The sequence below is a fragment of the Balearica regulorum genome, chromosome 9 (assembly GCF_011004875.1).
Source record: "Balearica regulorum gibbericeps isolate bBalReg1 chromosome 9, bBalReg1.pri, whole genome shotgun sequence".
Lineage (NCBI taxonomy): Eukaryota > Metazoa > Chordata > Aves > Gruiformes > Gruidae > Balearica > Balearica regulorum.
In genome coordinates, this window is record NC_046192.1 from 23,443,699 (window position 1) to 23,459,122 (window position 15,424).

The 15,424-nt window shown below is 47.3% G+C and overlaps 1 protein-coding gene across 9 annotated transcripts in view; it reads left to right on the forward strand.

Moving 5' to 3' along the window:
- TNIK (TRAF2 and NCK interacting kinase) overlaps positions 1-15,424 on the forward strand; it is a 161,268-nt gene that overhangs the window by 83,199 nt on the left and 62,645 nt on the right. For all 9 annotated transcript variants that reach the window (XM_075761563.1, XM_075761558.1, XM_075761562.1 and 6 more), the window contains 3 exons: positions 3,897-3,953; positions 5,888-6,013; positions 13,727-13,837. In XM_075761563.1, coding sequence (XP_075617678.1) covers positions 3,897-3,953; positions 5,888-6,013; positions 13,727-13,837 — 294 coding nt within the window. The remainder of the gene's footprint in view (positions 1-3,896; positions 3,954-5,887; positions 6,014-13,726; positions 13,838-15,424) is intronic.

The following is a 15,424-nucleotide window of genomic DNA, read 5'->3' on the forward strand; positions in this document are numbered from 1 at the left end:
ATATTTGTGTATTTGAGACCTCCAGGAGCTGTAGCCCAGGTGGTGCTGGCAGTGGTCCTTCCAAGTCTGCGGTGCCAACTGTGAACAGCCAACATGGGGTGGTGAAAGTGTCTCCTGGAAATCTCATCTCCTTCCTCTCCTTGAACTTCTGGGGGATTCAGTCATTACCCTGCCTGAGCAGGGAGGAAGAGGAGAGTAAAGCCATGCTTATGTCCAAAGCAAAGGCAAAGGCACTCATGGGCTCGAGCCCCACAGAAGGATGGGGCTGGTGGTACCACATTTTGGGTGCTGGGATGTCGTGGCAGCTTGGGCTTTGGGAGGATGCCGGTCCTCTTGCATCTCTCACTCTTACGTATGAGCAGCTGGAAGCAGCTCACCCACCACCGACAAGCAGAAAAATCCCAGACAATGCCAGGAGACAAAGAAGGCGAGAAGACAAAATGTTACAGATTGCTGTAGAGTGGATCAGCTCCTTTTCCGCAGGCAGACAGATGACTGAGGGCTGTTGGCGTAGGTTATTAAGCAGGCAGGAGGCAAGGAGGGCACAGGGAGCAAGGGTGGCTGCAGTGATTGCTGCTCTCCTCCCGCTTCCTTTGCTCCTGTTGCCAAAAATGATGTTGTTGGTATAGTCTGGAGGCTCAGAAGTGACTGCCTTGCCCTGGAAGGGTCTCATCCTCCTGAAGGCTTTGCCTTCAAGCAGCTGCACCCTCTGCAGCATCCCCAGGATGAGCTTCCTAGCACAGGGGCACCAAAAAGGAGAAATTTTGAAAAAGCAGAGAATTTCTGTTGAAAGTCTATGTAGTCACCTACAGTCTTACCTGTTTTGACCCACATCTTTGCTGTTGGGGGAACAGGGGTGACCCCGGGAGTGGGAGCTGGGCTCGGTCATTGTATGGTTTTGTAGTGGGGGTCTCTGCTCTGCTGATGGCTTAAAGAAAAAAAGCCACCAAGTTTTGATGGGAGGAGGACATGCAGGAGGTAAAAGCGTGCTGCAGCAGGGGCTTTCTGGTGCTTTTCTTGGTCTTGCTACCCCAGTCCCCAGTCGTAGCTTCTTAACAGCAGTGCAACATTTGCAATGGAGAATTTAGTGCTTGCCGCTCATTAATTACCGATTTCAGCTTGCCTTGGCTTTGGCAGAAATGGCTCCGCTGCCTGGTCCAGCCTGGTTCCTTTGGAAAGGCTGCAGGGATCCAGGTGCTCCCAGCCTTTGGGCACGGGCACTCAATTCTGCATGGCCAATGCGCGGGAGGCAGTTGGTGGCCAATGCCATCAAAAGGGCTTGTTGCTGCTGTGACGTCTGTTAGTGGGTACAGGTCAGATGCTAATTTTATTCCTGTATAGCACTTACCACTTTCAGTTCTCAGTGTCTTTCTCCAACCTGACTGTACCTGTGTTGCAAAACCAAGAATGCCTGCAGTAGAATGAAAATCAACTGTTTTTTCTAGAATATATATATATTAATGTTTCACGGCAAGTAGCAACGCTTAGCACTAGGTATATCAAATCCAAAGGGACAGTTAACTGGTGAGGAAACGGCCGGTGGTGACAGAGGTGGAAATCTGCCAGGATGAAGCTCAACAATCCATCACTGCAAACAAACTATACGAAAAGCAAATCTTTGTTCTAAACTTCCAGGGCTAAATATTTATTCGTTCTGCTTCACCGGATTTTTGCATGACTAAGTGTCCCTCATGGCTTACATTAACATACATTTCAAAGCGGCTTATTTTGTTTTGGTAAATGTTCACACAATATTAAGATCTTACCTTCATCTATAAATACTTTGGAGGTGTACAGGGTGGTGGCAGATCCTTTGGAGAAGGATGGGGTGGACACGCAGGGCTCCTTTTTCCCTCAACTGGTATTGGAGGTAGGCAGCAGCACTCCACTGCAGCAAGGCTGGGACATTTCCTGAAAATACAAAACGAGGTGGTGATAAGTCAGATGAAGGCGGGTGTAACTAGCAAATACGTGGCTTGAAATGCCCCAGCTTGGTTCCTCATCTCCCTCCTCCATTTCATTGAAGATGTGACGTGCTGTGGTTGTGTCCGAGCGCATTCCCTGCTGGTGCTCTGTTTGCTTTAATTAAAGAGTCGATAAGTGTGGGGGCTTGCTGTCCAAGCAAACAAGGATGAATTTAGGAAGGGGAGGATTTGTTTTTGCAGATCATGCTGTCTAAATAGATGGTGTCTAGCGATGCACCCCACCTTCCCGACGGCCGCATCCAGAGGATGCTTCAGCCACAGCCTGCTGCTGCTGGGCTGCCTTTTATTTTATTTATGTTGCACATTTTAAAATAAAGATCTTTTTTCCCGTTGTTAGAACATACAGTTGCTCAGGACATATAAATTGTGTTAATAAATGAGCAAGGAGCCCTGGTGAGTGAATTGGCTTCCTGGTGAAGTCATAAATTTGGAGAGGATGATGCTGCCTTGCTCCGCAGCTGGCACATGGGTTTGCTTCCCAACGCCGTGCCTGGAAACCCTAAGGGCTGGGGAGAGGTCCTCGTGTCTGGTAATTTGGGGTTCCTGCTGGAGGTGAGATGGCATGAAAGACCATCTCCGGTCTGCAGCAGGGCTGGGAAACCGGGGCACAAACATCAGCTCATCAACAAGCTGATGAGGGGCGGCAGGGCCAGAGGAGCCTGTGATTTAGGAAAAGCTCATATTTTTCCCTATTTCTGCCATGCTGCAGCTTGTCCCCGGCTCAGCCTCTGCTTCTCATTGTGTCCTTGGTGCGTTAATATCAATGCATTAATTATCAATGCTGCAGGGCAGGAGCCGCCGTTCCCTGTGTGTCCTCCAGGCCGTATCTCCTGCGATGGGGCTGCTCCCGTAGTAAGAAGTGACTGGGGAATAGGGATGCTTCCCTCTGCTTCCTGGCTTGCCTGCCGGGATCAGCATCTGCCGGTTTTCCTGGAGGAGAAGCATCTTTCCCTTTGGCTCTGCCTGGTTCGTAAGCAGAGCACGTGCCCTCAAATGGAGAGGGGGAGTGATTTGATATGCACAATTTTGATATGATGTTGGGTGATCCATTTTTCGGGAGAGGAGGAAAGGCTGGGAATTGCCTTGCTTGATAGCAGTTGTGTTAATTTTAAGACCCCATCAACAGTTTGGTCTCTTTTATAGTTTTCCCCATCGCTTCCAGGCATTTTTCTGTTAGGATTAATGAAGTCGAGCACTATGCAGCAAGCAGTTCATTGCAGTGATTTGCTAATTTTTCAGTTGCTGAAAGCCGAGGAGACTGTGTGTGTCAAGGGGCTTCTGTTTCCACGCTGGCTCTCAAGCATCTCCCTTAGATGCGTGCTCCCTGCTTGTGCCAGTGCTGAAGATGGGGTCACTTCCATAGCCAAGAAGCAAATCTGATTTTAAAAACCTCTCTAGCCTAACCGAGGTGTTTGCACAATAAATAAACCAGTGGACAGAGTGTATAATGGTTCCCTGCAGGCGTGGAGTCCCTTGGGTGTCCCCAGGTCCGTGAGAGCTGGAGCTCGGACACGAGGGGATCGGAGTCTGTGCCGTGTGGGTGCTCATCCAGCACATTTTCATCATCGCAGCTCCAGCAGACCATTTCCAGCCGAGTCATGCTCTGTGCTCAGGAGAGGCCCCGAGCTGGTTTTTTGCATGGCTGAGCATTAAAGGATATTTCCAGCACTCATTTGCCAGGAAAATACAGCATCGAAGGCCCTTTGCTAATTAATTGTAATGGCAGGAGGAAGGGGAGGGAATTGCTTTCCCATCATGGCTGCTGTGAAGATGCTCTTGAAAAAGAAAAAAAAAAAAAAAAAAAAAATGCAGATGCTGCCAGGGCGAGGGGATTGTTGAAGGATATTGTTCACTGCGAGGAAAACATTGCCACTGAGCAAAACAAACAGACTTCTCCCTTTTCTTTTGCAGGGTCGTCATGTTAAAACAGGCCAGCTTGCTGCTATTAAGGTTATGGACGTCACCGGGGTAATGTATCCTCCTCCTCCTGCATCCTTAAATTACAGATAAGAGGGAAGAGGGGATGGGGTGTGATAACATGTGGGGGTTGGTGGAAGGTTTTGTGTTCCTGGGAAGCAAATCCCCTTTGCCGTAATGTGTAATGTGCCATTAAGAGGTTTTGCTTCTAATAAATGTGTGAGAGAAAAATAAATCTGGAAGAGTTTTTGAGATTAAGTAATTTTATGCTGAAACAAAGCAGCATCCAGTTCCAGCAGTGCCTCTTTTGAACGTGTTAATAAAACCTGAAGAAGATTGTAACAACAGAATCGTGTATTTATTACACAGTTCAGTTTCTCCAAATCCATGTTTTTCACTGAAAAGCTTTTGTTCACCAAAACTATGTGCAGATATTGTTATGAATAACTTTACTAGACAAGTTAAATTACTCCTGTGCATCCTGTTGATACAGAGGAAAAATTGCACCACCCTGGTCTCAGAAATGTGGCTCTTTGGAAACCTGTATCAGACTAAGAAAACAAAGAATTTATGAGTTATTAAATGAATAACAGGATTTAGGGGAAAGAACAATTTCACCATTTTCCAATAGCCACAGAAAAAGAAATTAATGGAATTGCTCTGCTCTCTAAAAACCTAAACATATTCATGTAGGACGGTGACCTGAAATTTTTTTTTTTTTTTTAATAAAAAACTTTTAAGTGCAGTATTATACTTCCCAAAGTTCCTGCTTACATAAACAATGCCAGGTTTGGGAGCAAGAATGTGTTTTATTGTGGTTTTGGGTTTGGTTTTGTGGGGTTTTTTTAAACTGGAATACAGTATTTCAAAATTTAGGACTTGATTGCAATCTACCCACCTTATTTTTTTGAATTAATATTTCTAATTAGCTTTCAGGAGTGCAGCACGTACAGAATTGACTCACTGAAAGCAGTCAGCTGGCCTCAGTATGTTTGGAAATACCTTAGGTGTTGTACTGTGGTAGTAGTATCTAGAGAACCTTCATCCACGTTGGTTTTTTTTTGTGCTAACAGGTAAAATGATGCATGGAAATAAGTCAGTAAATGTGAATGAGATTTGTTTCTGTTTCCTTGCAATATCAGCAAGTGCCATTTATCTAGTTCCCGTGGGAAGCAGGCTCTAAGGGAATGGGCAGACCCCTCCAAACAACCCCGTGGCATTAATGGCAGTGAGATTCCCATGGGATGGAGTCTGAGGTTAAACAGAAAGTAACTGTGTAATGTGCTGATGCATTGCTGGGGTAATGCGAGTATTGTAAAGCTTCAGATACTGATGTAAATTATGATACGAATTGTAAAGGAATCCGTTTTAAAAGATGGAGGAATGTCTAAATCGCTGAAAACAGGTAATTTGGCTGTGATGTCGAAGTCTGGTGCTGGTGGCCCCCCTGGATGTAGAGCGTGTCTCCGTGCGAGGGTTCGCCTGCGGCTTGTGTGGGTGTTTGGCTGCTCGGGGGCTTCTGTGCTCCCCCTCCTGCCGCCGGGTTCGAAGCAGCACCCAGGGATGGTGGGTCATTAACCCATGCGAGAGGACTGCTGCCCACCCTTAAACTCTGCCAGCACCTTCAGGATCCCCTTCTGGAGGAGACACCGTGATCTGAACCATTTGGAAACGACCCGATTTCCACACCACCTGAAGATCTGTCCAGTTCAGGGTTCAGAACTACGGCAGGGAATGTGGCAAAGCACGTGGTTTCTCCTTAGCTTTTTGCTCAAGGGACTGCTGGGTTTAGTCTCCAGTCCAGACCTCGGGCTCCCAGGGCTCCACTGCAAAATGTGGCTGTAAAAAATGTGCAAGGAAACTTAGGCAAGGTTGGTCAGAAATGGGGTGCGTGGAAGTTCACCCACGTACAAAGAGAAATGGCAGCCTGTGAAGTGCAGTCTTTTAGTGCCTCTGGTTTTGTTTCTCTTTTTGTCTCGTCCCAGGATGAAGAGGAAGAGATCAAACAAGAAATAAACATGCTGAAGAAGTATTCTCATCACCGAAATATTGCTACGTATTATGGTGCTTTTATTAAAAAGAACCCACCAGGAATGGATGATCAGCTCTGGGTAAGTTGCTTTCTTTTCTTTAAAACAACTGGGGTTTGACACAAATGATTTACTCTGTGTTGTCCTCTTACCACCACCTGTATTGCACAAAAAGCTTCGTTTTGCATCTGTCTTCTTTTGAAATCCTGGCTTTGAAAAGGCTCTTCCTGCGCTGCAAAATGCTTCTCCATTTTGCCACAAAATCTTTGCAGACTGATGATAAAAACATTTTTCTTCTGAATTGTTATTAACATCATCTTTGTTACAATATTCAATTGCAAATTATTCTGTCCTATGAAAATAATCGCATCAAAAAAACCCAAAACAGTCGGAGGGAGCCAGGAGCGTTGCTGGGAAGATGGAGGCTGGGGGCGGGATTGCTGGGCGCGCGTGATTCCTGCCAGCTCTCGGCACTGCTTCGCATGCTTAATGTTTCACGGAGCCCACGGAGGCAAATAAAGGGGAGGGGGACGGCGAAGGGAGGGCAGGATGGTCCGTGGTCTTTGGGTGAAGATGCCTTGTGTTGCTGCAGGGCTGCAAGCTGCTTTGCCTCTCCAGAAATCTTTCCCTGCCTCCTCGCGCTGCTCCCCTTGCCAGTGGCTTTTTGGTTATTAATTCAGCATTCCCAGGCCGCGGAGGATAGAGTTTAAATCCGCTGTCTGTCTCCGGGGATGACCGGAGCTTTGGAGCCCACGGGTCATGGCTCGGGGCGCTGCCGTAAGGGGGATGAAAAATTAATTGAAGTTACTGAGCTGTATTCTGGGCTGATCTAAGTCTGTGGAGCAACAGCCTGCAGCACCCGTGTCGTCTGACCAGCACTTTGAGACCCTGGTTTTGTTTGGGCGGCATTGAAGGGAAGGCTAGCTCTGAGTTACCTTAAATCTAACGACCTGGATGTTGTCCTGTGGTCTGAATAGCGTTTATATGCTCACTCTTGTAAATCCAGTCAGTTCTGACTTGCCCACGCATGGTTTCGAAAGTTTTTCTGTGCCCCAACAAGATCGCTAGAGCCTAATCTTTCTGGGGTAACAAATATCCACGGTTCATCTGGGAGGCTGTGGAGATGCTGAAGAGCAGCAGAATGTTCTTTCCTTTAGTTTCTATCTAATCTAGGCTTTATTTTAGTAAAAGTTTCAGTGGCTTCAGCTGTTTGCCCCTGTGTCCACGTGCCAGAGCTTGGCCGTGGGAACCAGGGGGGTTGGAGGACATTCCTCCTTGTCACCTGGGACGAAAACGGAGCTGATGGGTTTCTGCGCTGCTTTGTTACCCGAGACTTTCTGGTATGCTGAATTATCGGGAAGACTTGGGGGCTTGGACTCCAGGGGCTTTTCTTACTTGGGTGTTGGGGTTATTTTTGGTGGGAACTCTTAAAAAACATATTCTTTGCAGCTGGCCTGGAATTCAGCGAGGAGAAAGCTGTCAAGCTGAGAAATGTCTTTTCATCCCGTGAAAATCCATTTGGCTTTAGCTGGTTTATAATCTGGTTTTGGGGTTTTTTTGTTTTTTTTTTTAATAAAATAGAAAACCAACCCACAACATTTCCCCTTGTGCTGCTGGAGTGCCTGGGGGGAAAAAAGCCCCATCAACTGTGTGCCAAAGCCCTCAAGAGGGAGAGAAGCCCTGCCCGGAGCTGGGCTCTGCTCAGTGCCTCTGCGCTGCTTGGGTCTGGGCTTAGCACAGTCTGACCAGGGAAGAGGGTTTGGTTTTTTTTTTCTCCTTCCTCCAGTTCCAGTGCAAAGAGCTTTTGGCATATGTAAGTGTTAATAAAATAATGGGTTATAAATGATTTACCCATCCAGAGCAGCCCAAATCTCCAAAAAGAGAAACTCGATAGAAAACCCCTTGGATTAAGAGAGGCTCCTTTATCAAACCCTCATCATCATGAAACGGCAGAGGATGCTGTATGTGCTGTGTCACCTTCAGATGGCCAAAGTCAGGAGGAGAACCTGGGCTTTCCCCCGGCAGGTCACCCAGCCGTGCAAGGGGAGGAGGGGTTCATCACCCCGCTGTGCTGCTCGTCTCTTGCCCCTGGGAAAGGCAGACTAGATAATCTGAATTTCCTTTCAGATCAGATACGTCTCGTCTCAATTTTGGGGCCTTTTTCATGGGCTAGTAAAAAAAAAAAAAGTTGCAAAAGCTGCTTTCCTTGCGCTGAAGGGTGCTGGGGTGTGAGGTTTTTTTAAGTTTATGCCCAGTGCTGGGGCTGGTGAAGGTATTCACAGGAGGAGAGGTGTGTTGGTGTCTCTGTGTTAAATAGCTGTTGTTTCACGATCTGATTGAATTAGGACTTGCGCGAACTCTATCAGTCTTGCCGTGCAGATAAAGGCTTGTTTATTTTTCATTGGCCCTTTGTTGAAATAAAACGGTTTCTGATAATGCCCAAGTAATTCTTTTTATCGACATTCAGGAGGCTGATACGGAAATAAAAAACAGGGAGCTCTTTCAGTGGAGATTAAGATCTCTCAGAAACACGGCAGGCTTCTGACATAAAGTATTGTCATTGCTTCTGCCGTGGTGATGAGCAGGTCTTTCGGTGCTGCTGCTCCATTTGATAGCAGCCACTCGCCCTGAAAGACAAGCTTACCAAATAGGCAAGTTTTCCTGAAATTACAGGGACGCGTGGAGCATACTTTGGCAGACGACAATAGAGATGTATGTTACAAATCTGATATGTTGGTAAACAAAGGAAGTAGGAGTCATAGGAATGACCTTTATGGAACACTTTAAAAAATAATTAAAAAATAGGAGGTAGTCTTATTCCTGTGTTGGATGAAGTGTTGCTTTCTGGGTGAACGTGATGGGGAGAAGATCGAATCCCGAAGGACCCCCTCCCCAGCACATCATTTGCCTCGACAGCTGCTGGAAGCTGCAGGCTCTCTGCTTCATTCCCATACATTAACACACCGTATACATCTGTAGGGCAATAGAGATGCTGCTCAGCTGCACGTTTATCATCTGCCCTTGCCATCCGCGGTGCACTGAAACCATTAACAGAAGCCCCGCCGTGCATGGGCAGCGACACCGGGTTTGGGGCGGGGGGGGGAGGTTCGCAGAGTGCGGGGGCTGAGCGGCGGCTGGCAGCAGCCCGGGGCAGAGCCCACCCAGGGCAGAGCCCACCCGGTGCCTGGTCCCCAGGGGCCAGCGGGCGCTGGCTGCCGATGGATGGCTGCCATGGCAACCCTGCCTGCGCCCAGAGCTGCATCTGTCACGAAGGGAGGAAAAAATTGCTAATAGGCAGGTTGCCAAAGACCTGCTTGCGGCGAGCACAGTGGGGTGGCCACCGGTGCGTCCTCTGCAGCGGGTAATCTGGGGCAGTTGTGGGGAAGAAGGAATTAGGGTGATTTAGGACCAGAGGCTATGGCAGGGTGGCACTGCTGCAGCCGTGTGATGATCAGGGCTGTCACTCCATAGTTGCAAAGTGCTTTTTCACCGTGTCGAGCTGTAGGGGCCCATTGAGTCACTGCAGGGTGGTGTGAACAGAGTCACACTGGGGATCTGGAGAGCAGAAATGGGGGCAGTGAGGCTCCATTGAAAATGGAGCACAAGCCATTGAAGCGCTGGGTTGCACCTCTGCAGCTCGGAGCAGGATTGCTCTGACTCTGCTTGTAGGCACTGAGGAGTATTTTTGGGCAGTTGCTGATATCTTGCATCACAGGAATTAAATCATTAAACATTTGAGAGGGGACAGGTTTTGGCTGAGCTGTAATTCTCTCTAGTCCCTCCGAGCCCTCAGTCCGGGGAGGTGTGGGGGGAGCAGGGCTTGCTCCTCCGCCCCCCAACTCCGAGCCCGGGGTTAGCAGAAAGGCTTTCTGCTGCTGTCTGGCTGAAAAAGCCAACGCTATTTCATTCTCACTCCTCTTCAAAGCGATGTCAGTGCTGTAAACGCTGCAAGAGTGCAAGCCCAGCTCCTTTACTGCCGTCCCTAAGCCCAGAGCTCAGACCCTGCTCAGGACCCGTGGCGGCAGCTGCCCTCCGGCTCCCTAAGAGGCATGAATAACTTGCCTGGCCTCGCAGTGCAGGGAGCTGCAGGCAGGGCGCAGCCAGGCAAGCCCTTTATTTATGAACGTGTGCAAGAGCACATTGCAATTGAAACTCGTGCTTATCTTGCTACAGCATTTTTTGGTTGCTGCTTAATACCAATTCAGTGGCTATTTCTGTTTCTGAAATGGGCATCGGCTTTTGTGCTGAGCCACCAAGTGAAGGTCTCTGCATTTTTTGATGCTCCATCACTGGCTCCAGGTGCCATGATGTGTGTGCTGTGGGGTGGGATGGGAGGTTTGGGTGCCCTGACTGCATTGCGCCCACGTCGTGTTCACGCACACAGCAGGAAGAAGGATTTCCAGCAGCATTTAGCATTTGGGGATGTTGTGTGCTTCTTTTCTGTAAAAGAAAATCCAAATTGTTTGTGGGGTGAGGAATAGGAAGGCAGAAGGATTTTGCTTGTGGAATAGAGGAGTTGGGTGATTTTGGGGGTTCCTCTGGATAAGCTGGAGCGGTTCACCATCAGCTGGACTGGGGGTTCTGTACTGGGGATGCTCAGGTTTGAGCCCTTCAGGTAATGTACAGCGGCGATGGGAGCAGAGATCTTACTGGCCATTCCCAAACTGGGGAAAGTGGTGGTTGATCTGAAAGCTGCAAAGGCTCTTTAAACAAAAAATTCGTGAGACAGCAGGACACAGAAATGTACAGCTGCTGCTTCTGAATTTGCCTTGCTTATGAAGTTTGCTGTCACTCTGCTATGAAGAGCTAAGTAAATGCTAAATGAACTGTATTTAAAAATACTTCCTCAATAAATGGCCTTGCAAATTAAATTTCAGAAGATGATCTTACCTTTAGCCCATCTTGATGATAATTTTAATTATGGTTAATAAAAATTCAATCTGCATTTCAAGTTTATTGTCTTACCCCATCATGACTTCATCCTTTAACAAGATTGGTAATGACGCAAGTGTGTACAGGGCAAAGCACTCACCTCGAGACACTGAACTGGTAAGAAAGTATATTAGTACAAGTGCCATTTTCCAACCTAAATATACCCATAGGGTGTTGATATATTGATATTATGCCAGTATCTACCTCTCTGGTGCTTACCTGTCCATTATATGCTTATATCCCATGGCCATCCATCCCCCGGCTGACTGAACAAGTCGTCAGGTCCTCGGAGAAGACCTGACTGTCTTCCTGTACCTGCTCCAATGTGCATTGATCGTGCTTGGGCTCCATCGCCCAGCAGGACATGTGGGTGAGGTCTCACCTGGCCTGTTGGTATGACTGCTTAGCCGTCATCTGTTTCTCCTCTCTTTGGAGGCTGCGTTGTGTGAGCTGTAGTTGGGACTTCTGTAGCATCCTTCCATCTGAGGATCAAAGGGGATCGCAGTGCCGCTAAGCGCCGCAGCAGCGTGCTGCCAGCTTTCCTCCCATTCCATCCAAACCTTCTGAGAATGGTGTTTTTTCACATCAGGTGTCCACCAGCTCTCCGTTGTGGACAGGGATACTCAGGCAGCCTCGTCATCTTTCTGCTGCTTGTTTTCTTAGAGACATCATGGCAGAGCTTTGGGGAAGTGCCGTACCATTAGCAGCACGCGTGCGCTGCTGAGCCCCCTTGGCCCCTGCCCAACTGGACCTGGAGCCTGCTGGTACTGCCAGGGATCTGCTGCTCCTGGATGTTTTCCTATGGATGTTACGGGGCTCTGCAGCTCTTAAAAAGCCAAGTTGGAAACACTCCCCATGGAAATTTGTCTTTCCCTCTCTCTCTTTTTTTTTTTCTTTACTCTTCAGGAGATATCACAATTACAGATTTGGGATACATCAAGAGGTGACCATATTATTCACCTCCTGGTGCAAAATTAATCTTTGGTCTATGGAAATTCAAGGGCAGAGTAGTGGACTGAGTGAACTGCGAGCTCCATAAAGATAATCTGATGAATTAATGGATGCATTGTGTACATTTAATGGGATTTCTTCCATCTTCCTTTAAGCATTGTGATTGCCATACATAGCATAGCATGCCCTTCCTCTTCCTCCTGCTCCAAACCCTGGTGAGAGCCTGTGGATGAATTTCCATGAGAGGTGCCTGGAGAGGGTCAGCCTTTTGAGTTGGAAAGTGTTTGTGGCTGGCTCAGCTATCCAGGGTTTTCCTTCCCGAGCTTGCTGCCCTGGTATCCCAGATGTTCAGAAACATGTGCAGACACTTACACGTGTCGATCGTCCAAAGGGAAGAAAGAGAGGTAAAGTGACTTTGAAACCAGTTGTTCCATTATTCCCCGTTCGGGGAGTAATGAGTAACCCGTGACTCGTGCCGTGTCCCAGTGACCCGGCTGGATTGCCGGTCTGCCGCTGGGGTGGAAGAGCTGCAAGCGCTGCAGCCGCCTTCCTTGCCTTTGCACAGGGCAGACTTTGCCCAGTCACACGTTTATTTCTTGAGCCCAGTTTCCTGACGTCACTGGGATATACAAAGAATTTTTCAGCTGTCAGTTTAGGAAGAGAAGAGAAACTTAAAAACTAAAGATAGGAGCATGGTCAAAGTTTGCTCAAGTATTTTATTTAACCTGAAGGTTTATAGCACTACTCTGTCTGGATTTTTATGATTGCTTATTTATGATAGTCTTTTAAATCACTGAGCAATTTGGTTAGAAGTAACCCTTCTGCTGTTTCTTTCTCTTCTCCTCTTGGCCCATGCTTTTAGTAAAGTGATGTCACTTGCTTGGAGAACATTAAATGCCATGCAAGCTTCATGTGATAAGAAACTTTAAATATGCACATTGAAGAATCTGGCAAGGCATGACTTATAAGGGAATATCGTTTAGTAGCAAGCCGATCTAATTGGAAAATGTGGTTTTACTTCTGAGAGAAACACTTCTACAGGTCTTGGAGGAGGCTTGTTCCGTACACGGGCTGTGCTCGCTTTCTGGAGCACGCTAACGGCTCCTGCACACGCTGGGTATCCGTCATGTCCCTGGGAGGCAGACTCACATCCCATGCTATTTTTATAAAGTTTATTTCACCATTGCCCTATGACAGGGTTAAGTTTGGGCCTGGGTTAGATCATTCTACTTCTATATTTGATATTTTGAAACTTTGGAAGTGGTACAAGCGGTGATGCTCAGTCTCATTGGAACCAACCTGAGCAGTAGGACACCAGCTCTCTCCCGGAGACCCAGCAGCTGCATGGCAAGCTTCCCCTCAGGAAAGGTTTTCTGCTCAAAAAGGTGATCAAAACCAAAGACCTTCTGGGGGAGGAAAAAAAAAATATTTGAAAAGTATACCTGGTTTCTAAGGTTGTAGGAAACTTTCAAACATCTGTCTTGTTGCCTTCACGTTTTCAGAGTTGAAGAACTTATATGCAAGAGGTAGAGTTTTGCTTGTATTGTTGTTGATAGTAAACATTGATCATAAGTACGAAGTAGGGTATGTAGCAGTGGGATCTGAGATTTCAAGGTTTCGGATTTCCTCTGCTGATTTTTCAGCACTGGACGGATTCCTGTTTCTTGTTCCCAACCTTCTGGAGAGCAACAAACTTTTCAAGCATTCCAGCCTTTTATTATTTCATTTGTATAATAAAATCCACATGGATTACAAGCTGATAGGTTCACGACTATGTCCTGGTGGCTCTGCGTAGCACTGCGGTGGCCCCACAGCTGCGTTGCCAGCATCGAGGTCCTACCTTGGGTTCGGGCAGCCCAGAGGATGCTGTCAGTGCCGTTGCAGTAATTGCCATTTTGTTCCATTTGGCAGCTGGTGATGGAGTTCTGCGGCGCGGGTTCCGTCACCGACCTCATCAAGAACACGAAGGGGAACACCTTGAAGGAGGAGTGGATCGCCTACATCTGCAGAGAGATTTTACGGGTACGTGTCCCAAGGGAGCTAAATGTCGGGGGTGGTTGGAATATCATGCTCGGGGGATGTGGAAAGCCTTTGGCTCTGCAGGCTTCGTGGCTGCCACGCTGCCATGGGCTGGAGCTTCTTTGGTGCCGGTAGGCATGAATGATTCATGTGCTTGTATGATGCATAATAAATAAGTCCGATTTAATGCCCTTTAGCTCTGTTAGTTCCCTGATTTTTAACCCTCTTTTTCCTTCAACAAAAAAATAATTTCCTTTAGTATTAATAGGGCAAAAATTTATTTACATTAGAATTACATTTTCAGTTAACAGAAAGGTGAGGACTAATAAAGGCTGTGGAAAGAATCTTCATGATTAAAAAGCACCCTACATTTTATTAAATCCACATGTCTCTGGCTTTAATGAGGATGCTGCGGCTTTTGTACCCCCAAGATAAATGTTTGACTGGAATGTCTTGAAATGGGCCGTGCCAGAGTTTCACGTACTGGGAGATGGCAGCTTCAGCAAAGGCTTGCTTGCGTTTGGCGCAGCTCAGGTCAGATGATGTGATCGTAATGGTTGCCCGACCTTAAAATCTATTGCTCCCTGAACCAAGGCTTGATTCAGGAGAAAACAGAAATATCAGGCATGCAAGGGAAACCTGTAGAAGACCCATTCAAGTGATAGGACAAGAGGAAACGGCCTCAAGTTTAGATTGGATATTAGGAAAAATTTCTTCACCGAAAGGGTTGCCAAGCACTGGAACAGGCTGCCCAGGGGAGTGGTGGAGTCACCATCCCTGGAGGTGTTCAAAAGACATGTAGATGTGGTGCTTAGGGATGTGGTTTTGTGGTGGGCTTGGCAGTGTTAGGTTTATGGCTGGGCTCGATGATCTCAAAGGTCTTTTCCAACCTAAATGATTCTATGAAAGAAAACGAGGCAAAATGCTGTGAAAAGAGGCATCTGACACTGCTGCCGAGGCTGCTGCTGGTGTCCAGGGCTGACACAACACTTCTCTGTTGACCCTGAATGTCACCATCTGCACCAACATGATGTGCTGAAGATGTTGGCGCTGTAGCTCATCAGTTGTTGTGCGGACACTGTTTTCAGTGCCAGGAAACCACAGTTACACAGGCTTATTTTAAATGTATGAGCTCTGTGAGCCTACTTCTTAATATAGTCCCTGCCAGTGAGTCAGAACCCAGCCACTGACTCATGTCCCAAGGCCACCATCGCGTGTCTTCACTGGCATTTTGGCCGTTGGCTGGTGACCTCCACAGGGCTTCGGGCAATGAAAGGTTCCCACCTTTCGTGCTGCGGAAGGTGGTGGCTCAGTCTTGGCTCAGATGTTGACAGCCACTTGTAATTCTAACACGAGGCTCGATCCCACGTTGTTCAAGGATTTATTGAAATTCAGTCAAATTTTTGCTTTGTGTCCAGTGCCCAAAGGTGCCTCAAACTGGGAATAACATGGCTAAGAAAGTACAGATATAATCTATTCCGTGGTGTTGCCCCAAGGTAACAAGCATAAAATGACTAATAACTACCAGTAGTGATAGCAAAAATTATTTTCTTCCTCAAATATGAATGTTTAATGTGAAATGTAAACCTA